The sequence below is a fragment of the Strix uralensis genome, chromosome Z (genome assembly GCF_047716275.1).
Source record: "Strix uralensis isolate ZFMK-TIS-50842 chromosome Z, bStrUra1, whole genome shotgun sequence".
In the NCBI taxonomy this organism is placed as follows: Eukaryota; Metazoa; Chordata; class Aves; order Strigiformes; family Strigidae; genus Strix; species Strix uralensis.
The window spans coordinates 24,340,255-24,367,423 of NC_134012.1; the positions used below are offsets into that span (position 1 = coordinate 24,340,255).

Here is a 27,169-nt window from a genome sequence, read left to right on the forward strand (position 1 = left end):
ACAACAGACTGAACATGTTCAGGTGAGTTTCTTCCCCAAAAGCTGTGTTTGCCAGTTTCCACTGGCAAGAGATGATACTCTAAAATGTGTAAGATTAGAAAATGAGAGGAGAGGGGGCAGCTGTGGCCCAAAGCTTCCCATTGTCTTAGAAAAGTAAGATTTTTAGATGGCAGGACATTGCTTTAATATTTCTGCAACTTACTGGCTATGTTGTAGCTCTTACTGTAAGGAGTCACCTGAAATGTGACCTAGTAAAGGGAGTAGCCAGCTTTGATGGATACTCCAGAGGTTTGGCTTTAGTGACTCACCCTTGTTAAGATTCTTACACAGAAAATACATATAAGTTCCCCAGATTCAAGACATATTCCAGGAACTTAATTCTCCTGCCTCCCACTGCTTGCCTTCTGCTCTGGATTGTCTTGTCTCACTGGCTGCTCCTTTCAGCAACGTGATGGTATTTCTATATTCCCTTACTTCTCCTTCTACATCATTAGTGCATTTAAAGCTCCAGTAGAGATATGTCTAATTCTGTATTTCACTTTACCTTGTGATTAGTGGTTGTACCCCAACTCATTTCTTTTGATTTCCGATTAAAATGTTGTACCTTAGAGACTTCAGCAACACAGGAAGACCATCTTTCCTTTGCTGAGCTGCAATGAGCAACTCCTAAGCACTGTACTGCTTGGTCAATTAAACATCACTGTTACATGAATTTTTGTAGAAAGGCAGATGCTATTTATTCAGGCAATATCTAACGTTGTCTTTTTTTAGACAAGAGAGAGCATACATATTCCTGGAAATACTGACTTTAGATACCAGTTCTCTAACCTTGAAAAACACCTTTTAATTTTTCCCAACTTGTTTTCCTTCCTGACTGTTTGCAATGGTAATTGGTCAATGCCAGTCGCCAATCAGATGGGATTTGCTGTTTGTGGCTGTCAGCCTGAAGAAATTGTATCTCTTACATCACCTCAAGAAGGTTGCTCCTCTATTTTGGGTTTGTTTTTTAAATACATTTCAAAAGCAAGGGCATATGTATCCTGAGAGGAGCAGCAGAATGTTTAAAAGTATATTAAAGCTAAAAAGATTATTTCTGCATCCTGCTACCATCTTTCTGGAATGAGTCTCCACCACTGAAAAGAAAGAGGTAAGCAGATCTGGGGAAAAAAAAAGTACAATCTTTAAATCATGTAAAAAATGCTTTAAGCAACTAACTAAAAAGTGGTGCATGTACCTCTGCAACTGTTGTGCAGAGGTTTTTCCTAAACCTAAGCTTTAAGTCTTAGAGAGAACTTTGAATGGGCACAGCTCAGGCTTTGTGTGAGAAAAGATTAAACCACTACATTTTCTATTATAGCTACTCTTACAGACTAAAACTTTGGAGACAAATGCATGAATGAAATATATGAAACTATTTTGTAGTTCATGTATTGGCACGCAATCCTCTTCCATAAAATCTACCTTGTCTTATTCCCACACTGGGCTCTGATAACTACTGAGAAGCTTAGATCTAGTCCATGAAGCAGAGAAGTGCCTGTCTAGGAAAGGCCAGTAATGCCTCTGATTTAATGGGATCACTGAGGTTACTAACTGTGAGTCATCAGTGTTTCTGTTCAGGACGAAGACCTGTATTTGCAGCACCTGATATGCTTCAATACTCTGAGCTTAATTTTGTAACACAACAGCCAAGCTTTACAGCACAGCTTTAGATAATTTCATTTTTTTGTAACTGCAGAAATTTCCCAATACCTGTCTTATGAATTCCATGTGTAGTCACAGTAATTATGCAGAAAAACAGGATGTAATCTGATGCAATTTGATTTGATGGATTAGGTGATGCCCATGCAAAGAGTGGAGGACTAACCTCATTTTCAAGCCAATATTGCAGCTCACACAACAATGACCATAACACAGATATTCCTGGAGCTGGGGAAATTCAGCTGAAAGCTCTCCTTTGCTTGTTCAGAATGCTCTGAATAAAACAATAAATGATTCCTGGACTTTTGCAGCTTAAACTGATGTAGTATTTATGATATTTTTTATGGGAGGGGAAGGGCAGATTATTAGTAGCAATTTGCTTTAAGCCGTAAATCAATCTTAGAGTGCTTCAGGCCAACCATAAAAAGTATTATTCTTTGTTTAAAATATTTCTGGTAGAAACAATCTAGATAATATTGGAGGAAGTGAGTCAGAAGTCATACTCACAAAGTCAAAACTGCGTGGTCATTAGTCTGAATGCAAGGTTTTACTAACGTAACATATGAAGCTTGACCTTTGCTGTCTGGAGGGACATATGTAACCTTTATTTACACAATTTATGAAAGCAAAATAAATGTTCAGTTCTTAAGTTCTTAAAATGACTTTTTCCAGTGGCACAATGTTATATCAATTCAGTCACCTGAGACAAATTAATGGTGGATGGTTCCAAAGCTATGTACCAGCAGTTAGGTCATGAGTATAAAACTGCAGACAATACAACCACACCTTCACTGGAGAAAGTGCCAAACAAGGAAAATTTGCTGTCAGGTGAAGAGGATGCCTGCTGCTGTGTCACCTGCAGCAATGTGTTCTCTCTACAAATCATTCTGCATGCATGTTTTCATGATCATGGCAAATAAAATCAGAATAGTCTTATAAAATGACTGGACTTAAATTCCAGCTGAAGATCCCTTCATCCTGCCTTGGGAGTTGGGGAGAGAGTGGGTGGAGGCAGTCCCGCTTCTACATTTTTCCTTGCCTTACCAAAAAGTACTAGGAAGTCTGAGCTATTTGCAGATGGGTTGTCTACAACAAAATTTATCTCCTCCCATGACAGTTCCTCAGCAGAAACAACACTGCAAATCAAATGTCTGACTAGTTGTAAAGTGAATTTCACTGTTTTGATGCATAAGGCAGGATTTTTCAAGAGATTTCAGTTCTGCTCCATTTGATTTAGCTTTCACGGGGAATTTTACCAGTAATGCCTATGTAAGCACCATTATGGCTTGTGAAATATGGCTTGCAAAATCCTGCCTAGAACATCAGTGGTTTTGTTTTCATGCTGTGTGGTTGGTTTGTTTGAATCAATCTCAAGATGACCCAAACCATCCAACTGATCAAAACAACTACAGCCAAAGTGACTTCAGAACTGAAATCAAACCCTTAATCTGCATGTAGAAGCTATTTTTCTTCTCTGCAGTGGGCAACACCAAAATCCTTCACTTTCCTCCTCGCTCTCAGTCTTTGACATCCCACCCCTACACTATGGATGTTTAAAGATATTCTCTCTCTGAAATTTCCTAATGAAGTGCCATCACGTGGTAACTAATTGTAAGTGTAGCTGCTGTTCTGCACACAGATTGGTTTCTGATTTTGTTGGAAACCATAAATTACACCACAGTGAATTTTGACTGGGAAGAAGAAAAGGCTGTGTTAATAACAACAGACATGCTTTACCTTTGGGTCATGTATTCCAGAAAGCTCTTCATAGATCTTCTCTCCTACCATCACAGCAGCTAAGTTGGCTGTGTACGTGGACAAACAAAACAGACAGAAAATAGCCCAGAGATTCATTAAAAACCTTCCAGTCCAGCACTTGGGGGGTTTGATGGCAGCTGTTCTTCCAAACAAGATTGCATAGCAGACATTCAGGGCAGAGGAGAAAGAGAAGACTTTGTTCCTATTTCTTCCTTTGGGGGTCATCCCAAAAGGACTTTTCCACTCATACAAGGTGAGGAATACAGCTGTGATGTGGAGAGCCACAAATATCCCCAGCCACATAGTCCAGTGAAGTGGCCACATAAAGGCTCCAATAGGAGCTGCTGTGTCTCTGGTCCTCACCAAGATGCCCAAGCTGGTTGAAAAGAAAGGGCTGGTGAAATCAATTACTTGGCTGCGGGCAGTGTTAATGCTAAATGACGTCACTGCCATGTGAGCTGTGCCAGCAAGAAGGTCTCCCACCAGCCCTGTCCAGTGGCCATTCTTCCAGGCTCCATATTTTCCATCACCAACAATATACAAGTCAAAATCAAAATTCATATCCTCAGCTAGCTTCTCCAGCAGGTCAATACAGTAGCCATAGCAACACTTCTTCAGCTCAATGGGAATGGTGTCATTTCCTCCTTGAAGGGTTTCAAACAGGTTATCCAGCACGGCTGAATCGTTAGTCAAAGGATCCAGGCACAGCTGCCCTGCTGGGCAAAGACCTTCATCATCTACATCTCTTGTAAAGACGAATGGATGCTCAATGAGAGTTACCACTCTGAGGTGCAGCCGGGTGGGGTGTTGTATGTGATTTTTATGTCTCTGGGCCTGTTCTGGCCATATCCCATAGTCCATGATTATCTTTCCTTCTTGCCAGCTCCCCAGACGAGTCCACATCGGGTTCCCAACAGGGTCGTGCTGCAGATTCCAGATGAAGAAGTTGTTTTCTGAGCTGACAACAGAGGAACCTTTCACCTTAATGTGGCCACTGAGACCATCAAAACTTGTGTTGGCTAAAAACCTGTTGGAGGGAGAAAGCAGAGCAATCAGAAGCAGACAACTGACGTCATCATGCTAAAGCATATGCAGACACCATGAATTTATGTTTAGGAGAATAGATTGGGGATGTTGTTGAACACCTGGATCATTAATAGCTTTTCTATGGCACGATGAACAAGCCACTTAATTTATGACTAAAGTACTTGGAAATGCTCTCCTGCATATCTCATCATCTAATGTAAATGAAAACTCTTCAGGAAAGATACTCTTTTTACTTACTAGAGAAGAATGAGAGAACACCAATTTTTTCAGCTACCTTTGCCTCATAAATTAATGAAACATAGGTTAGTTCTAAACTGAACTCACCAGATCTTTAGTCAGTTCCCTAGATAAAAATGTGCATGAAAATGGAAGGGTGGAAATTATGTATCAAATGTCCTTCCAATAAAAATCCTATAATCTCAGTAAGTTACATAAGAGAGGGTACTGAAGTGCTGTCAACAGCTTTCAAGCACTCTGAAGTGAACCAATCTGGATTCAGACATGCAAATTTGACATTGGTAAATCACTGTTAGCCACTTCAGAATGAAGAAAGGGACTCAGTGAAAGATGGTTGCCCTAGGACAGTCCATTTCAATTCTTACCAAAAACAAAGAAGTTTCCTAAAATATCTGCAAAAATAGCGTTCTCGAAAGTGCAATTTTGACACTGTAGTAAATCTCATGAAGTGTGCCAGTTTTGGACTGCACATTTTGCATTGAGATTTCTCAGTTTTTACTATTCCAGATATTCACAATAAAGTTAAGTATTTCCTTTGTATTGGGTGGCAATGTTTGCTAGTAGTTGTTGCCCTGCATGTTGAATTCAGCTTCTGGTAAGTCATTATCAAAGAGGCTAATACAACGTAGATAAAGGAACAGGGAACTGAGCAGGAAGTAAGTGCTATGAGGAGAAAAATCCTTTTTAGTGTAAACACCATGACCAGCTGAACTGCACTCTGTTAATAACAAAGCTGCTATGCGTTTTGCAGGGACTGTAGAGGAACCCTGCTAAGTATGGTGATTCCATTAGAAACAACTGAGTTAAAATGCTGCTAACACGGTGCAAGGTAGGTCAGGCATATATTTTTCAGTAAGAGGCATTCAGAAGACACACTATTTAGCTCTCACAGTAGAATATACCATCTCACATTAGTTCTGGGAATTGGATGAAAGCAACTATTGAAAGAAATATAAAGGCTGTAGCTGTCATTCCAGCCTCAATAAGCAAGACATAAACTTTAAGCAGTGTTAATTGTTTATCAATAGTTAGAAGGGATTAAAAATAACCTCAAATCAATTTGAAAAGGATAAATCCACAGCAAGTGTGCGTGCATGCATACTTCCACCCCTTTGTTTTGACAACTTTTGATGATTTTTTTATAGAGTTTCAGCAGAAAACTCCAGACTCTGTATGTCTCAAGATCATGTCAGTTTTTGTCCTCAGCAAAGGGTAAATTTATGAAACTAAATAATGCAGTTTTGAGTATGGTTGTGTGTGTGACAGCCTTCTCTGCGATGTCTTCAGAATTCTTCTTATGCAGTCTGTTTTGAGTAGGTTGAGTTTGGAGAAAGATGATACAGTCAATACTGTCAAAAGCAATTGATCTGTACATGTGTTAACTTGGGCCTGAAAATTATGCCTAAAAACACACACAGGTGTTTATAAATTAGATACATGCATAAATGTGGTTCTCACTTTTAAAATCCTTTACCACTTAGTCTAGCATTAGCTAAATGATACCGTAACTTCATTAATCAGTGATGTCTGTCACTGTTTGATGAGTCCCTTCCTCCTACCCTGTGTTTCGTATTTGATGGTGTACTTGCATGTTTCTGTATGTAAACACTATCAAGACAAAGTTTATAGGGGAAGGTAATCTTAAGCACTAAAGAAAGGTTTATGTGCCCATAAACTTATATGGTTTTTATCTCTCCTCCTCAGTCTTTGTAAAAAATTGTGCAACTTTTTCCTTACAAGCCTTGCTGGGCTTATATGCTGAAGCCATCACTTTGACAGTAACTGTAAAACCATTGCATGTGGAGGTGGGCCTGTATGTAAAATTTTGAAAGAATTAAGTGTGAAAAATAGTGCTAACAGTTCACAAAATGCCAAAATTGAGGGACACAAGTGCTCAGATGGAATAAGCTATCAAAGGTCTAATGAATTTGGCCCCATGTTGCCACTACAGCATGACTTGCATATCAGAATGCTGCAAGACCAGGTGCTTTGGGAGTAGATAAAGGTATGGAATAATACATTAGATGTATTTTCTCCAGGTAGCATGAGAACAGTGGAATTTATGCACTGTGTTCTCTGACATTCACTGTAGAAATAAGTGTGCCCATGAGGGTGAATTGAGCCCTCTGTACCTGTCCTGTGGTTGAATTGTGTTAGAAGCGGTTACCTGAGAGATTTAGTAGCATTTAAAAGTATGAGTCCACTACCTTATTGAGTTAGTGGCTTACTTTTGCAGCTGATTTGCATGTTCTATATATTTGGTAGTGACAGGACATTAATCAAAATAAATGAGGGGAACCATGTGGGAGATACATTTTAACAACACTTTGTTTTATATGCGAGTGGCTATGGCTGCTAATCATTTGCATATGCTGTATGCAGCACTAGTGAAACTCATGCCAGGGACTTCACGTAAAAACTCCCTTACTCAATAACTTTAGGAAATAGATAAGAGGATCTGACTACATTATTTAAGCCACAATCTCTAGTGTGAATCTTTCAGAATTGCAAGTGCTGAGTATTGCATTGATACATTGGCAATATCTGAGCACTATCTTTTGATAGATTTGTATGGAAAGATGATGTATACAAATTTCAGAATGCGAAGGGCCAGATTCTCAAGTCTGACAGCTGAATGAACTTCCTTGATGCTATGTCAATATGTGTGAGCTGATGATCACACTGATAGCCTGTGATAAAATCACTTCAGTTTGACCAATGTGTCCAAAGTGTGTCATTTGCCCATTTCAGTTTTATTTGTTTTTCATGTGCTTTGTTGTAAGAAATGCTTATTAGAGCTTTTGCAGTACTACCATACTCTAGCAGTGACACCTTTGTAGTACCTTTAATAATGATTTAATTAAATGATTTAATTTTCTTTCAAGCTTGATGGCTTGGTTGGAAAGTTTACTGGAGGCAAGAACTAGAATGGGCAAGCAAATAGCAGACTGCTGAAATTACCCAAGAAGCAGAGTTATAAGCTGTAAGACTAGTTGAAGCTGTAAGACAAGATGAGGCTTTGAAATTTTAATGCCTTGTTCTGCCAACAAGGATGCTCCTATGAGCAGTCAGGAACAGATCAGGGAATCAATCTCATCGTAAGAGGAATGAGGGATAGAGACTTACAACAGTATAATCTTCAGGGGTTTGTACATCTATATCCATATCTATATCCATATAGATAAAGGCATGCTTTGCCATGGACCAGATCTTGGTCTTGTACACAATCATTATTCTGCTCCTGGGTGTCATTTAAATGTCTGCACAGCCAATGTATGAGTGCAGTGTTGGCAATGAAAACTCAGGTGTCAGCTGTGCCAGCTTGTGGGACGGCTGTTTAACTACACACTGCAGTTAAAAGAGGTGAAGGTCTGTGCCACTATGCCTTCTCCATCCCCGCCCACTGTAGCTCCCAGGCTGTGTATCAGGACAGATGTGTTCATTCAGACAGAAAAATGCCCACATTAGTAAACACTCAATTAAGCACCAGATAAAAATTTCTTTTGGAGGCGCACCACTTTCCTAGAAGCACTCATGCAATGGACAAGGTTGGTCACAGTTAAGCCACTCATCTGTGCTTCACGCCTGAGAAATTATTGGTACCACTCTAAGTTAATAGTTAATACTGCTAACTCAAATACATCAGAACCGACCAGCAGGTATCTGTCTCACTCACACACTATAAAAACAGCTGCAATGAGATTCAGGACAGGGGTTTATCTAACTTGTTATTTTGTCTTTAATAGGGTCCACAGGCAGATGCCTAGGGAAAAGAAAGGCTAAGCATATGATCCTTTTTCTTTTCCACAATAACTTTACCGTGATTAAAGGACAAGAAATTTCACAGACGTGAAATTGCATAATGTCTACCAAAATATAACAAAAGTTGCAGCAGTCACTGTTCATGAGAGAGCTAATGCTTTTCTGTAGAAAGCAATGATGAAGAAATATTTTGCAGGTAAGAGTTTTAATTTTGCTCTCCTTTTTCTTTGCCCCTTCCTTAACCCTCAGAAAGTCTGTTTGTAAAACTACTGTCCTCAAATATTTGTTACTTTAAGAAACCTCTTGCTGAGCTTTACTTTTCAGGGACTTAGGTATGATCTAGTTAAAATACACAGAATACTGAGATAAAATTAGTATCACAAGTCAGTGGGGATATTGCAAGCCAGTGCTGTATTTGTTCCCAAGCTTTGTTTCACTCTTTGGAAATGTGGTTTTTGACTCCTAAGTTATGGATGAGTGCTGACTAGGGAACTGTTAGGGACTCAAATGGTTGTGTTTTGAGCAGTGCTGTTACTACAGTATTGTGAAGACACATCTCAGATATAATTTCAAAAAAAGTTGTAAACATACAAAAAGCTTCAAGAATTTTTATCCTAACTCCATCCAACAAAATCTGTATGCTAAAAACAAGGTGTAATGCAGGGGAAACATGCAACAGTCACTGGATGTAAAGTAGCTGATGAATTTACATACTTAGCAAAAGCCATTTTATTTTCAAAAAGAAGCAAGCAATTTTTCCTCTCATGTTAAAACCAAGAATATTTCTAGACATGAATCCCCAAGCGGTTTTGGGAATAACTTCCATATAGTGACATGCAGTGATCTACAGGAATAGTTTTAGCAGAAGCTGAAAGAGGACCCTCTTACACCAAGCAAGAGAGAACACTTCGTAGTTTTGAGTGCTCTCACCAGCAGCAGTGGCCTGTGAGGTGGTCAAGGTGCATTTTTTTGTTTCTTTTCCTTGGAAGCATACTGGCAAGGACTACACATCTCCTTTTATACTCTTTGATTGCTTTGGTAGATAAAATATTCTTATTGTGCTTTGTATTCTCTCAGATAACTCAAAACCTCAGAGAATTTGATACTAGCCTTGACTATTCCCTCTTACGTGCATAAACATAATACAAAATACTTTCAGGCACAGTCTGTAGCCTAGTCTACATTTACTGTGTGATCTCTACTTCTGTGGAACAGTGTCATCTTCTACAACTGGCTTAATGTCCCTCTCTGGCTAAATTTAAGTTTCATTATTTGCCCAGAAGTAATGAAGGAGGAGGATGTACTGCAACAAATGCATGTATGAGGGAGGGTTAACAGCATGATAGCTAAGCCACTGAAAATGGTTGGGAGGGGGAGGAAAATTATTTTTCTTGTACATCACAAATATTAGCTACAAAAAAGAAAAACGGGAAAAACTTACTTTGACAAATACTGTCCTGAAGTGATATTCTTTTCATCTGTATCCATGCAATTCATTGTACTTGGAATAAGAGCTAGTTCAGGCTGAATCATGGTGGCTGCTGCTACAGCTCTTGCTACCAGCTCCATTGCATCCTGTACATAATGCTCAAAGAGTGACTGTGTTGTCTTGCCATGAGCAATAAGACCAAGTGGCAAACCTTCTGTCCTCAGTTCTTCAACGTTCTGTGAATCCCCAATAATCCAGTGAAGTTCTGGAGGCATCACACCAAATTGGGTAGTTATTTCAAAAATCCTACGTGTTTTTTCCATGTCACATCCAAACATCACCATGGTGGATGTTGTATCTTTGATGCTCTCCAGGTAAAACTGTAAGTAGTTCAGAAGGTCACTGGTTGAAGTGAGGTTTGCTGTGATGTTTATAATGGATCCCAGGTGGAACTTGGAGCTCTGTTGCGTGAGGAAGAGAAAATCTGTGATGTTCCATTCCTCCTGGCATAGCATCAGGCTGAAATTATACCAGTTGTTCATTGCAAGGATCGAGAAAGTGACGTCAGCATCAGAACTCAGAGAGTTTTCTAAGCTCATCTGCAGGTGAAGGGGATTCTGCAGTTAAAAATATGACACAACTCATCAGAAATATGCTGGACTCAAAAGTCGATGAGTTTGCTTAATTTTTATTCACTCATTTAGTTCAAAGTAATCACCTGTCAACCAAGAGAGCTATGTGAGAAACAGGGAAACTTACATCCACCCAGCTTACATGGACTGTGATTCATGGGCTTCCTCAGCTAGAGTTTGAGTCAACTTCAGTAGCCACTAATGAGTCTGTTTTCAAGAACTTGTACTTCATTCAATCCATTTGTACTTTTGGATTTCTTGGCATTCTCAAGCAGATTTCCCTGCTCTCCTAACAGGGGTATAAAAATTAATGTTCAAATGTTCAGGTTCAACCCTGGTGCTAATGTTCAAATTCAGTGGATGCTGACAAGTTTTTTGGTAAACAATAACAAAAATAAAGAAGAGCCCTCAGTTCTTTTTATCATCTTTTTTTTTTGGTAGTTGGGGGCTTTTATTACACAGACACATGAGTAACCTAATTAAACAGATCACAGTCTACAATCAATACACATAATGTACTGCCAACAAAACATGAGAAGATAGATTCTTTAGTAAAGGAAAACTTACTGAACGTACAAGAGGCTAAGATATGCAGACTGTGACTTCTGAGCTGGAAAATATTAGATAAATAAGCATTCCATACTCATTTTTTCCATGTCATTGATGATAGAACTTAACCCGTTACGCTTCCCAACACCGCTGCTCTTGGCTTTATCTTTTCCAGAAAGGAGGAAGGATGTGAGGCTAATTCATCTGTTCTCTTAAGGTAAGTATTTCTTCCTTTCTTAATAATAATATTAATAAATATTTTCCCCTTACTTTTATTCCTCTCCCTTCCCTGGTCCCAAAAATAAAGTGTTATCTACAGATTTGTTAAAAAAAATAAAGAATCCAAGCAATTTCTGACATTTTGCTACAAAATAATGTTTCTGTTGGGCCTTCAGCTAGCACATTATACAGTGTCCCAACTTCTGGTCTGAGCTGAGAACTTGACAGTCTTCAGCATAGCTTTGCTAAAAAAGTTATTTTACTTTACACTGTCACTCTATTCCAGCCATGAGACTGAACAAAAAATGTGAATTATGATGCCTGTTTTAGTGCATCTTTTGGTTTGTGAAATCTTTACTGTGACTTGATGTCAACATTTGTCTGTATTCATGCTCCCTCACAGGTGCCTGACTTTTATCCTTCTATGCATTAAGTTACTAAACATTTAAAGTCTGTTATTATTTTCTTACATTTTCAGTAGCTGATGTCTATTATATATGAGGGATCAAATCTTTAGTGTGTTTAAAGTTGGTATAAAACGCTGTCATTTTGACTTTAATAGTATTTTAATGTTTATTATAGGCTTTAATTTGTATGGATTTTAGAAATGTCATTCTGAATTTGGAATAATACAATAATCACTCAATTTACATTAGTTTTACAAAAATAAAACCCTGGGCTCTCTGATACAGATGTAAGGGGTGGAATGAGAAAAAAAAACCTGAAGAGCTAAACACCATTTATAAACAGCAAGCTTTCATTAAATTGCGTTAATTTGCAGTTACATGAACTCATCATCTGTTTTCCAGAGCAGATAATTTGAATTCAGAGCTTGATAAAGAGAATACTGTAATTGAAGATGTTCTCAGCTCTTTTTCTTATCTCTTGGTTTTGGTACCTGTGGCCTTTTTTTACACAGATGCATGAATAAGCTAATTAAACAGATCACTGTCCACAACTGATGCACATCATGTACTGCCAACAGACTCAAGAGGATTGACTCTTTGATATAGGAGAAGTTACTGAATGCACAAGAAGCTAAGCTGTGCAGACTCTCTGAGTTCTGTTCTGGAAAACACTGCCTACTAATTAAAATACATGATTAGTTCAGGAAAAAGAAAAAGCATTGTGCGTAATATGTGGGTTTGGGAAGCTGATTTGAATAAATTAGTCTCTGCAAGCTGAATCACAACAAACTTTTTTTCTGAGGTTATGAGATGATCACGTAAATTAACTCTAGTTTGTCTCTCATTTCAAATATAAGAGTGTAGAAAGGATTTTCCTTGCGTCCTCTCTGTCCAAGATCAAGCAAAAGTATGAACACTTTTTACATGATGATCTGCCTCCAATCAGCAAAACTTTGCAAGCCTATTGGCTTAGTTGAGTGTTAGAGAAGAAATGAGTTATTCAGAATACATAAAACATTTTGCATATATGATAGCACACAACCTGTCCATACCTGTACGAGGAAGAGCAAACATCTTCAGTATATTCAGACACATAACATCCCAAGCATAGTACTGTAGCTATTATGGTATAGGTGCAAGTATAAAATAAAAATTCTATTGGATGCAGAAACGCATGCGCTGATGAGTGATGTAAGTTAGCAATACAGCTGTGTCCATATCATTGAATAAAACAGCCCCAGGAAACAAACTTGAGCATTTGTATTGCTTCATTTGTCCCTGGTCTGGTTTTTATGTCCATTAGCTTTCTCATACCATGCACTGGCAGTTTGGGTCCTAGCACGTTTTGGGAATCACTCCCAGCAGGCAGTATGGATAAGACTGCATTAGAGGTGGCTCTCCATCTTACCCAGCAGGTTTAGACCTTTGAAGACCCCTATGTCCTCATGCTAAACCCAGTGCATATGCACAGTTTGACACATGCAAGATGGCTTCTGCTTGTCTACACAAGTTCTTCCAGTATTAAAACACTCTGAACTGCTGAAGATACACAAAATGTAAAAATTACACTTTAGGGTTACTGGGCATTATACTGGTCCCAGAGCAAACATGGCACCAAGCACACACAGTTCAGAGGAAGTGAAGCTCTGCCTCAGGGCCAGAAAACTGGACATAATTTTACTCAGCAGTGCAGGTGAAGACAGTTTCCATCTGACTTGGTATTCTCAGGAGCAGGGGTGGACTCTCCTAAGCACTGCAGCTACAGGCTTAGTCCTCAGCAGCTCTAGCATTGGTCCCTGTCTTATGTGCAACATACTTGGATGTGTCAGTCATCCAACAGACTGTTCTATTGAGACACTGCTCCTCACTGAATAGAGATGGATTTGGGATAACCTGGCTTATACTGAGCCTGCATGTAAGAGTGCTTCTTGCTGTGAAACCATCTGTGCTTCAGCTGCCACTTTCAAAAGCCCACAGGTGCATCTACATGAGCACTTATCACCACTGTGATTTATTAGTTGCTAAATTCCTGTTAATGTGCTTGAAAGGTAAACATTCAGCCCTGAAAAAGTAGCAAACACCATCTCCTCTCTTTATTGACTGTACTGGGACTGCAAACTTGTCTTCAGAATTTTTCTGATACAATAATATACATAAAATTCAGTCACTAGGCATTTGTCTTTGGCTTAGCTTTCAGCTAATTCTCAGCCCACCATGCAAACACTCCTGTAGACACTGGGGAAGAACAGCAATTAATGTTTGCTTTGTACTGGGACTTGTGGAAGGGGATGCTTGATGGGACATGTTGTTTCACATCTCAACCAAGAACTCTCTCTGGCCTCATCTAGTGAGTGCTTGGTTGACTTCATCAGTTTTATATGCAAAAGAAGATCCTTTTAGGAAAGGCTGTGGAGATGTTTGGAGATGTTTGGATTTAATGCGTTCTTAATTTTGAAAGGTTTGTCATTTGTAGAATGCAGTTGAACATATAGGCCCTGAAAAAAATTACACAGAAGTCATGTCAGTATACAGCCTTTGATATTACAGTGTTCTTAATACTTTTACATACTTTTATTGATTTGTCTTTCTTTAAAATAAACAATTACTGCTTTTTAATGAGGAACTTCCAAAAATTGTTTATTCAGTCATTCAGTAGCCATCACTGAGACAGCATAATTTCACTGCAAAAGCTTCTGACAACTTAAATGATAGCTTAGATGTGTATAACTTTGTACTTAACATGGAACAGAAGATTTATGAGATAGCATCAGTGTATTGAACACTGTATGTTCAGCCTGATTAAAGTTCTTAGGCAAAGTCCTTGATCACCTCACTTTGGAAATTAGTACAGTTTGACTATTTCAGTTAAACTGTCAATTAAAGCTCATATAGAAATTCAGTTAAAGTCATTAAAGATGATATGACGTGCAACAGTTTTTCTTCAAATTACACAAACAGACAACTAAACACCATTTGAATAATGTTAACTGTGATCTATTTTTAATAATATGTTTGCATTTACATAGTGTCACTAGCAGAAACATTTTCTACATCTATGAGAGCTTAATTTTTATTGCACGTCATTGGCTCCTGTTTTATAAACCAGCCATGATCAGCTGACTTCAGTGTTTACTCAGTAAAGAACAGGCCTAGAATCCTTAATTTCTGACTAATCGCCTTTGGATTGGATACCAACAGTCTTTCTACTGACTTTCAGTGGGCTTTGGACCAAGCCATTCATGGACTATTAAGCTTTACATGGTCTGATGTGTTTCACTCCTGTATATCAGCAGAGACTGTAACGACTTATTTGCTTTTTGTAGCCCAACCAGAGCAGTTTTACAGTTTCATTGCCTGAGACACCTGAGATAACAGGTTCATTTAACAACTGAAACATGATTTGCATTTCATTAATGCAATATTTTTCAAGCCTCCATTTCAGTCGTCTGTAGAGCCATCCTTAGCCCTTGTAAATCTTGTAAGCATGAATGCCTGGAGCTGGACTGACACCCTGAAAGATCTGGCCATTTATCTCTTCAACCAAATTTGTAATGCTAATTAGGCATGGTCACAGTGACATTTTATTTGACATTATGATAGCTTAATTAGCAGAGTTAAAGCATATATGTGAATATTCTTTTGCTAACTGTGTAAAAGAAAATAATACACAGAAAATATTATTCCTCTCTGACTCTCGGGGGCAAAGGCAGTGCTCAAATATATATTTATGATAAGAAACACCAAAGAGAAAAAAGGTTATATAATTATATCAGACAAAGCTCCACTGAAGGAAAAAAAAAAGCCTTCTGGCTTACAGTGCAACTGTGGGGACTCACAGCTTTACAAACACAGCTAAATGGCAGCTGTGAGCAAGCTGATGCCGCAGCTCTTTCTTCCATGATTGAAACGACAAAATTTAGGCTTAAAACTTAGTTCCCTAAAGGCTATGGGCACACCTATTGCTTCTTTCTTTCATGCCATGAAAGAAGATGCTATGAAATGTTGGGGTTTTTTAAATAACTGCCATACTGCTGACACTGCAATGCTTCAAGGAGGATTTTGTGTTGGCAGCTGACAGACCATGGGAAAGACTTCGGATGGAGAGGTCCTGCCACCTTTCCCAATCAGCCACTGAGCTGCCCACCATACTGCATCCCGGTATGCCCGGCAGCAGCAGAGGAAAGCTGTGCTCCAGCACATCCACCCCCCCAGGCTGCTGAGAGAAACCTGCTCTGCCCGCAGGGCAGACCGTGACCAAGAGGCGATGCTTCTGCAGGTTCCCACAGCAGATGGTGAAGTGTCCAGGTTTTCTTCTCAAAATCCATTCTGCACCTTCTGCAGAGATACAAGCAGTGTGCAGGGCAGGCATGCATCCCTCCGCTCCCCTGTGAAGAGCACCAGGAGCTGGGCCTGGGTGTTTTGCGGCTCCTGGGCTCTCTCCTGGTTCCAGTTAAACCCCAGAGTCTTGTCATGGACGTCAGTAAGCATTAGATTCGGCTCCTAGGCCTTCATCCAGCAAAACAACTAAGCATCTGTTTAAGCAGCAGCATCAGTTATGATTAAAAACACCAGTAGTACATTTCTTCTGCTATTTAGACTTTTGGTTCTCTGGGGAAGAAAATCCCAGACCTGCTTTGGCCCAAAAAGAGGAGCATGACTTCATGAATGCCTCTTTTTCTTGTCTTGTGCATCTGTTTCCACATACACGCCTGCCTAAGACCATAATTTGAAACAGGGTAGGTCCCCACACTAAAGCCTCTTTTTTTGCAGATGATTTAAAAGCTTCTGAGAGAGAAAAGCTAGCTTAGACTAGCCAGAGCTATTCTGATTCCTGCAGCTAAAGAAGCCTGGCATCTATCCAGGCAACACTTATAAGCAGATTCTAAAAAGGCACTGTTGACTTTAAAAAATCACAAAACCACTGGAGTTAGATTAATTTAAGTCTTGACTTAGTTTGTCCTGAAAATTATTTCTCTCTTTAGACCAGATAGTCATGACTTGAGGTTGCTTAGCACCTCTAATGCCTACAAACAAGTACTCCAAACTAATCGGAATATGTACAGCTCTCTACAAGGTCAAAGAGGCAATATAAAATATGAACTTTCAGCTATTCTTGGAAAGTAAGACCCATTATTTATCTTCATAGCCACTTATAAATTATCATAAGTAATACTACTTCAAAACTTCAAGGTGTTCTTTGCTTCAGGAGGAAAAGAAAATCCAACATTTAAAGTCTGACAAAGAATATTTCATACAGATGCCAAGAGCCAAAATAGTTTTTCCTTCCATCAAATTTGTCATTATAGTTAAAAAAAGACAGATGGTTGCCAATACAAATAGATCTGGGGAGCTGCATTAATTCTCCATGATAGCCTTTCCTTCATCATTAAAATGGCAATGCAAAACTCTAGAGAACCACCTCTGCTCCACTTCACTGGTACACTTCAAATGGGACAAAGAGGTGGCCAGGTCCACGTCTGTGACTCTTGCTCCCAAGTGCTACAGTACTGTAACTAATGCCTGCAAAGCCCTTGAAAATGCTTGGGTAAAAGATGTCAGAAGATATGAGTATAAATATTCACCACAATGGAAAATTTGTTACTTCATGGTATTATTTTCTAAAAGCTCAACACTGTTATGGAACCAGGTTGTCACAAGTAAGTGAGAACATGCCAGCAAGACCAAGGAGATCCTGGCTAGCTCTACACCAGCTTTTCTAATAACATTTCCCAGTAACACATTTCTTTACAGCTGGCCTCATCTAGACTGTCATGTTTGTGAGCAGGATTTCTCATTTGGCATTCGTGCCGCAGCTACCCCATTACAAGTCTTCCCACACTTGTAAAGGATGCAAAATACAGTGGCTGTTCCACAGAGGCGTATCTTTTGGGGGTTCTTCTGAATGCCACTATAAGCCTGAATGGTAGGAAAATAGCATTTAGCAGAATTTAATTCTTCCCTTAAGGAGACACAGCATTCAACTAACTCAAAGCTCTTCAGCAGACTGTCTAGGGGAGTTTGTGAGTCTCTGTTGAGAAGCACCTCAGAAACATTGGTGCTTTTCACATCCTGGCCATTAGTCAGAAGGGCTCTGTTCTAAAGCAACTCCAAAGCAGGCAGTCTGTTTTCCCATGTGTGTTATTCAGGCAATGCACAGGGGAAGGGCTTTTTTCCTCCAGTTTTTAGTTCATGAGGGTAGGTAGCAATTCAACTTTTGATAGCATCAGGGCCAAAACCAGGGCAGCACTTGGGAGCAGACAGTGCTTGGAATTTGGACTTGCTGAGATCTGCCTCCTTGGTCCTGGCACTCCTAACATCTGAAATGCAATGCAGAAAGACCCCGTTGTTGCAAAGAAATTCTGGTAACACACCAGTGGTGCTGTTTTAACCTGGAGAAAATGATTTAAGTAGCTACCAGAGCACCCTCTGTGTGTGTGTGTCTGCTAATGGAAGAACTTGCATTAGTCTTTTAGAGTGATTACTAACAACCCTAGAGCAAGGATATAGGTGTGATCAGGCTGCAGTAATAAAATGTTACTTGGATTATCAAGAAATCACAGTTCAAAGGCTGCTGAAAAAAACAAACAGGGTTGTATCAAGGATCCCCAGAAGCCCTGTCGCAAGATGACAGCAGAAGCCTTAATACTGCAAGCACAGGATGGCACCAGAGGTGCCAGAGCTGAAAATCACAACTCACCAATGGTCAGTTACTGGTCACTAGGAAATTGCAACATGGAGAGCAGAGTAAAACTGGGTTAAGGGGTAAGAGAGAACAAGTATCCAATATGTTAGAAGTACCAGACACCACAAACGTGGATATAAGGTGGAACTACAAATGAATGAGAAATGGGCAAGTAAATACAGCAGAAGTGCAGACAGCATTAACAAACATACAGAAGTGACCAAAAGCAAACCCAGAGGAGGTAGAAACTCCCATCATCAATATAATACTCCTCCCTTTAGAGATCCTGGGACACAGACAACTTGCTACAAACAACCCCCTCACCCTTAAAGCATACACACACTTGCTCTGTCTCCCTAAAGATTTGTGAGGCCAACCTCAAGTCCCAGAGGTACATGGAAGGGTGAGGCCAGTATCTGAGAAGAGATACGGAAACTGCATGTATGACAATCTGAACGGTATCATTACTGAGAATGATCTGTGGTACTTTGATAATTTCCCTGTAAGTGCTGGCATCATTGGGACCAATAATACTACACTGATAAAACTGTTAGGGCTTTAATTAGACTAACAATAAATCCTTGGCTTTGCGTATAGAAAGGGTTTCTAAAGCTCATGTTAACGGCACATGGTGTTTGCTCTGATACCTTGCTCTTGAGGACTACCATCAACACAGTGCAAGAGTTGACAAAGAATTTAGCAACCAAGGCTGTAATTACAATACACATTGTCAAGCACTGCTCCACACTGGGCTCATTGGCATGTCACCCCTGCCAGAGTCCTCAGCATAAAGGGCTCTTCGAATGGCATGTCCGTCTTTGCCCTGTTACAGCAACTTCCACCTTCCCACCAGCAATATGGACAGCAGCACATCACTAGAAAATGCTACTTTTTCACAAGCACAACAGGCTATGAGTACACTTTCTGTATTACCTAGCTTTTTAGGTATGAGCAAAATTCTGGCTGAATAAAAAGAAACTACTTCTGGAAGAAAATGTAGAATATAAAGAGAGGGGGTATAGAGAAGACTGATTTATGTTATGCTGGTAAAAGAAGTTTGATCCCATTCTACAAAAGCAGCTACTGTCCTTTCTGACATGCACCCAGTGCACCCACGCAGCATTTAATCCAATTAGATTTTATTCACCATTAACACCTGCAGCAAGGACTAAAATCTGGAGCACTGTTTTCACTTGCCAGTCCAATTCCAACGTGGCTTGAAAGTGTCTTCAACTCTTTTGAGCATTTGCATTCCCCTTGCCCTCAGTAGCTGTACCCCCACGTCTCATTATTTTTGCAAATGACTATGTGCCTACCACCAGACTGTGCAACCCTATCTGGTGTTCGCAGCTCAGCAGAGTGAAACTAGGTCATTCTATCTTGTAGACAAATAGGGAAGGAGGTGGCAATTCAACCAAGAAACCTTCCCCGTTTGTTCTGAGCCAATGTTATAAAACGATGTTCAGGCATGCAGAGCTGTCCTGCTGCAAGCTGGACCTCCAGGAACAGGACAGCCCTACAGACAGGGCTGCTGTGGGACTCCCTGCACTCCTTGCAGGGCACTGGGTGCTGCTCCTCGAGGACAATGACCATCAACCAAGTTAGCCCATTCATCTTCACGGGTCCCTGTCTGTTGGAGAAATGCCCACAGGTTGTGTTGCATGCAGTTATTTATGCATGGAACAGTCACTGAAATGATAGAATGTAGAAAATGATTGCATGTAGAAAAATACAGTGGGAGAAATTAATGCTGACCCATGTCCTGTTCCTCAGAAAGCCAGCACCAGCTCATCATTGCATCCTCTTCTGCTGCGCCTTGCTCCGGGCATGTTCCACAGGATTAATTTTGCCTACAGGTGCATTTCGCTCTGTATTGATTTTTTGTATGAAAGAAAGCTGAGAATTAAGATTGCAAAGACTGATCTCTTAACTCTAGAGGCCAGGGTAGATTAAGTTAGTAGTTCATTTCTGAGGCTAGACATTTAAATCATGGTTCTAAGGTGAATATTTGTGTGTACTTGCTTGGATTAAAATCAGGAACAGAATTTAAACATCTCCACTTGAGGGTTCTTATTTAATACACCAAGGCTTTAATTAGAAAGACAGGAAATCAGAAAGAAGAATTATAACTGGCTCTCAGGGCAGGGGGTGAGCAGGGGAAAAAAAAAATTAAAAATCAAACATCTCTTCTAAGAACACTCTGCATGTGGTGGGGCAGCAAGCTAACAGAGGGGACTGGCCACCGGGACATGTGATCTCAAGTGGCCTTGAAATGCCACTCGCTGCCTGCCCCAAGTCCACGATGCCCAAAGTCCACGATGCCACGCCGCTGGCCAGTGTAGCAGTGTCTCATCCTGCATGGGCATTCCTGCCTCACTGGCACCTTTCACTAATTGTGCCAGGCGGTGAAGCTACTTTCCTCAGCGGGAGGGAGTTTGTTTGCATAAGAAATAGTTCAAGGATAAGTGCTGCTCAACACCAGCTGCAGGAGGAAAAAATAAACAAACTGGGAGGTGTGATGTTTGTTAGTTTCTCAGCTGCAGATTTACTATCTTTCAACAGAAGACAATATGATTTTTGAAAATGTAGCAAAGCCTAGGGGCTTATATTCGCTGTAAATTTTTTAATCACTGCTCCCTATTTTTCCTTCGCAATTCTGAATGAATACGTTGTCATTACAAAACAAACAAACCTCAAAAGACAACTCTACAATTTAGAAGTTTCGTGGCAGTTTGCGGATTGCTTTTCTGGGCATGCAATACACAAAATAAGGCATGTTCCTCTAATCAGGAGGTGCCTACCCCCCAACCCCCAAAGGCAGAAGCATTTGAGTTTCCAGTAAAGTGTATAGCAACTACCCACAAAAGTGTGTGACTGCGCAGAGCCCGTTACCAAGGCACACAGGGAGAGGAGGAGGAGGAGGAGGAGGAGGTGGAGGAAGGGGCCCTGGCTGTCTGTCGAATATAGAAACTGAGCGATCCGGTTTGAAATCCCTGCCTCGTTTTGTGCTCCCTTTGCGAGCAAGTCCCTCTCTGTAAAATGGGGATAACCCCCTCCACAGTGCCCACAGATCACCACTGCAGCAGGGCCAGGCTTTGAGTTCCTTTGTGTAACAGCTCTCTGCCTATCTTAAGGCTTACAACAAGATAAATATTTCACACCCTTTTACACAGGGAGGGATCAGAGGGGAAAAAGGAAAAAAAAAATAGGTTAAGTCACATGTCTTGGAGAATATATGAAGCTTTTGCCAGGAGCAGAATCTAGGGCTCAAATCTCCTATTCCTTCTTGTGCTAGACACAGCTGCCTCAGTAGTTTAAAGAACGTAGAAAATAACAAACAGCCATTTATTTTATGGGTTATTGTAAAATAATTTGGGCATTTGTACCATTACACTATTCAGAGTGCACAGGTCTCTCCTTCCAGACTAGTGTTTACCCATCCCATGGATACTTACTTCATCAGGACCCTGTGTCTGCAAGCATTTGGATACTGTGATTTCCTCACTAGTTTTAAGTGGATAAACAACTTACTAATAATCCATTGTATTCCAGAAGAGTCCTGGGTACAGAGTCGTGAAACAAGACCTTACTGTAGCGGGTACTTCACAGAGCAGAAACTGGTTCACAGCTAAGTATTGTGGTGAGGCTTGGGAGAATGTATCAAAAATCACCACCCATGCCTGAGTCTTTGATTTATAATGTGCAAGATCATCAGGTGAACATTTACATGTGACTCGTTGTGACTCAATATTCCGCTCTCATCTAAATGCTTGACAGAAAATACACTCTACTATCACCTCACTACCACGCACAAATATTTGCATAGATTACTACTAGGTTTTCTTTTACTCTGCATCTAGCATGGACATTTAGACCAACAATGCACAGAGCTTTGTTTGCACAAAGCTTCTAAATCACTACAAAATATGAATGATATTTATTAACCCCTCCTTCGTACTGAGTTTGGATGCAGTGGAGCAGTGGTAACTGATACTTTATAGGCTTTAAGCAATGTCCATCCATATGTATGAAGTATGTGATAGTGGGCACAGACTGAAGATAAATATGTGACCATGCACACTGAGAAGAACAGCATGCCACGCTTGATGGGACCATCTGGCTGTACTCAAGATTTGTATTGCTGTCTGACACCATCACTTGCCAGAAGCTAGCACTAATTGCAAGACACTGGCACTGGCCAAACAAATGTAATTCTCTTTTCCTTCGGCTCTGCCTGTGGCTCTCTCCCAGTATCACACTGTCAGGAGAAGCTTGTCTGCCCTCCCCTGTAGGTATCATTCCTGCTGCAATGGCATAAAAGGACCATATGGATGTATCACTACTGGTGGCAATGGACCCCAATAACTGCCTGGCTGCAGCAGCTCTATGGTAAAGAGAGAGCTTTTTGCCTTACAGCCTTCCCTCCCTTTCTGTCGCGCTGCTGATGCTCAGTGTGCAGCCCGGGGGCGAGCTCTGCAGCAGAGGCCAGCACCACACCGCTGGTGAGGCTGGAGAACTGCATAAACTGCACGGAGTTGAAAAAATGGAAATCCATACTGCATCAAAGAAATACAACATCTGCCCTTGTTAATGAGAAACTCAATAGCACGTGGACAAAAATAACTCAGCATACTGCTCTTACTAGCGAGACCTTTGGTGGTGGGGAAGTTTAATATACTTTTTACCCTTGTAGTGAGGGGTAGCTGGACAAACTGTTCTGATGGAATTAAATACCAAATTTACTTCACTGTTCTTCATCCTACCTATTTATGCAAAAACTTATTTGTACTGCTAGCTTACGTTTCTTGAGGGGGAAAGGGAAAAACTGTTGTGGCAGGTTAATAGGGGTTGGCTTTGTTTATGAGAAAGTAATGAAAGTAACAGCAACAATTTAACAGGCTAGATGTTATTGATGGGAAGAACGCTTTGCAGCATTGAAATGAGAAGAAAGGCTTTTACAAACACAGTTTTCTTTTCAATACTGGCTCCGCCTTCTCCACTACAATTCCTTTAAATTTCTACTGCATCCATATTCCCCTCTTATAAAATATCTCCTCCTTTAAGTTATGTAGGGTTTGTGCAACTCTGAGACAGCTGAAAAGCAGTATAATCATTGCAAAGCACCAATTACCCAAGTACATTGGCTATTTAATTTATTTTTTAAGAGCTTTGTGCTTTAGGATCTGCCGGGGCTGCACATTTCTCTGAGTCAAAAGGCTCTCAAATACTCCGAACCAAATGAATCAATAAGCTCTCGTCCATGCTTGAGCTTTGTACAGACATATGAGACATTTTCGTCCTCACAGCTCAGCTCTTCCTGCCCTGGCCCATGTGATGGCACATATAGATGCTATGCTTTCTCTAGGTCAGCTCTTTAACCCTGACATCAGCAGATGGCTGATGAGTGATCGCAGCTGATGAAGAGGCCCTCGGCTCCCCATGATGAGCTCTACGAGTGTTTTGATGCACTTGGGCAGCCAGACCAAGCTCTCTGCGATAGGCTGGGTGCAGCTGGGGCAAACAGCATCTTTATTTGTGTAGCTGCAAACCCAAAAGCATCAGATGTAGTAATGGATCTGCTTGTGTATGACTGCCCTCTTCTGCACTTTGTGGCTTATAAACTCTTAAAACACAGCAGCTGTAAATTGTTTTGAATGGCACATCATTCACTGGAGCCACCATCCTTCCTACTGCCTTTGCCATTCCAGCATTTACAGACTAGTATCACTGTAGAGTCCAGCACTACCTGTTCTATGGACTAGAATAATTACATTTATGAATTTAACAAACTAGTAGACAGAAGTTATGAATTAAATGATATGGGAGCCAGTCTTGAGTTATGCAAAATACACTGAGTTAGGTATTCACAAAATTGCTTCAGTATAATTGTCGGCACGTGGATTGTTTGCAAACAGCTAGCACAAACTACTTAGTGTTAATCATTTGTTCCGTGACATAGTTAGTCATGCACTATTTCTGCTTTGTGAGTGGGTGATTGTATCCTCCTAAAGGAGAGGGTAAGAACCAGCAAAAATGAAGCACGCCCTGGGAGTTTAACATGGATAAGTGCTTGTGATAAAGTACGAAAGCGTCATGTCTCACTAATCTCAGCAAGATGTTTGCGTCTATCCATCTCCATGCAAATAATCCACGATGACTCTGCAGAGTCTGGTGAACCAAGCCTGGGGACGAGGAATTCACATCAACTATTTTTGGTGCCGTGATTCTTTTTAACTCTCTGAACAAGGGGAAGTGTTGCAGAGGAGTATCTAATTCCTCCAGACAACCTGAAAGGAAGGGATGACAGACCACCGCTCTTATGAGTTTGGCAAGAACATACAACCAAAACTGCTGCATCTCTCTGCAGGAAACAGCACTGCTTGAGGGACAGAGAACCTATAATAAAAAAATCACAGAAAATGTATATTCCCTGGAGAAAGAGGAATGTATTTTTTTCTTTTCCTCATTTCAGTTTTTTCTGTTTACATGATGCTAGCACTTGAATGCAAATCTTGGTCAGTTTCCAACAGATAAATTATACTTCTACACATTTCAGTGACCTGGGATGGAACTAAGGAAAATGAAAAACCATAAGCTCTGAATTTTGTTGTAATACTGCTTTGATATTTTGCACTGACCTGGAGGCTGCACTGCGCTGTCTGAGCAAGGGAACCAAAATATTCTGTAAAACTCCTTGCTTAAAGCCCTTTACCAGGTACCACACAGAACACCAGGATGTGTTAATAAATTGGAGTGAAACAGCCAGCCAGCTATAATAATAAAAGGGAGAGAGACACTCACAGAAAGCAGTTTCTTCTGTGGAAGGTTTGCTTTTCTCTTCTGAAAGGTAAGCCATGTTTGGAGACCACTCTTAGAATGATGGAAGATTTTATACACGCTTGAGCATATTGATTGACTCACATATGGACTGATAAACTTGGGGGGGGACACACCAGGCAAAGAGGTGTGAAGGCTGCTGGAACACCACCCTCTGAGCTCACAGTGAAGGCAAGGGGAATTGTCCAGCAAGAAGGCAGTGTCAGTCTCTGGGCCCACACTGTGCGACTGGAAGCATCGCTCAAGTCAGATAAAGTCCTCTGCAAAAAGAGATTTTGTGCACAGCAGGGAACTTGCTTTCTGGGTTGGCTGTTTCTTCCTGTCACTGCTAATACCCTTAAAAAAGGATGGATGCTGCAGCACCACACAACAGCTCCAATGGCGACCACATCATTGTTATGTTGGGCAGTGGTCAAACATGCACGCAGACTCAGCACGTCATTTACAGACAGGCAATAGGGTTGCTGCTGATTTTGACAGCCTTGGACAACTTTTAACCTTCCAAAGGTAACTTCTGACAAAGCAAGGAAAGTTGGCTGGACTTCTCCATGCCTGGACTGGTAGACCAGTAACTATTCCAGTACTCAGCCCAGTGTATTTTCCCATATGTTTTTAACTGTGCTGGAGAAGTCTGAATTTCCCATTTCAGTTCCCTGTTCAATGGTCAGACTGCACACTCCTTTCTCCCCCTCTTACTGACAATAATAAGTGATTTTGCAGCTTATTATTCTCTAATAAGATTGTAATAATTTTGAATGATTCTTGGAAGACATGCATTTGCTCTTACAGTGCTGGCATAATACAGATCCACAAAAAGATGAATTGTCTGAATTATTCTTGATCTTAGTGAATGGCTTTCTGTAGATATTTAAGTGAAGGGAACTCTCCGGTGAAAATAAGGCAAAGTCAGGTAAATTAAAGATTAAAGTTGATGGAAGTGTTAAGTTCACTTATGAATATAGTTTTAATATCGCAGCAACAAAACATAGATCCTGTTGGACTAATTCTTCATCCTAAGGAAAGCCATACCACACTTAATTGAACAGGAAGTCTGAATATATTGGTTAGGTATTTTTAATGATGGCAATTGCATCAGAAGCAACACACAGATACTCACGTGAATGAAATGATTCGCTTCAGCTGTTCTTGTTCTCAGCATTTGCTTTTCATGAACATTCCAGTAATCAAATTACACTACGAGAAATGCTCACAGAAAACGAATAGCAAAACCGAACACTTGCAGTATTTGCAAGTTCCAGCTTCCATGTATATCTCCAATTCTTGTGTTTATCAGATTGTAAGAGAAAAAAAATAATCATGCGGCTCAGCCAAACAACCAAAATGGTATCTCAAGCTGGTCCCTATTCAAAGCCAGTGAAGTAAAAGGAAGCACTTTCATACATTTTTTGGAAGGCTCCAGGATGCAGTTATTCCCAATGCTTATATTGTTTGTGCTTGTTCCAGAAATTTCAGGTGGTTTTCAGGCGGAAAAAAAATGTCTGTGATTATCAGCTGTATTATTCACTGTGAATTCTCACTTCCTTTTCCTCTTAAAGTATGCTTACTAGGAACACAAGGGCAGTATGATCTGGGCAACAAGCTGCCATTCTCTGTCAAGCAAAGCACCTTTCTTATGCTAATCATGCAGTATGCTGCATCCCACCACAGGTCTCAATTTGCAATTTATTCTGCTGTAAACCTGTAAGGGTTGTGAATGCCCAAGGAGGACTTCACAGCACAGCTAACTTTCACATAACTACATGTTACATATTTATATGCACTGTCAAAATGGTGGGAAGATACGAAATTGAGTTTCACTGGAATCTAGCAGGCTGAGCTATTTATAAATAAGTGTCTTATTTTTGGTGCTCTTCAGAGAATGTGATGAACAGTGAGTGATGAGCAATTTATG

The 27,169-nt window shown here is 40.4% G+C and overlaps 1 protein-coding gene across 1 annotated transcript in view; it reads right to left on the reverse strand.

The window, feature by feature from the left end:
* The window catches only part of GRIN3A (glutamate ionotropic receptor NMDA type subunit 3A), a 73,869-nt gene that overhangs the window by 32,829 nt on the left and 13,871 nt on the right, over positions 1-27,169 (reverse strand). Inside the window, exons 2-3 of the mRNA XM_074855470.1 lie at positions 9,944-10,548; positions 3,436-4,483 (exon numbers count right to left, since the gene is read on the reverse strand). Of these exons, the coding sequence (XP_074711571.1) occupies positions 3,436-4,483; positions 9,944-10,548 (1,653 nt within the window). The remainder of the gene's footprint in view (positions 1-3,435; positions 4,484-9,943; positions 10,549-27,169) is intronic.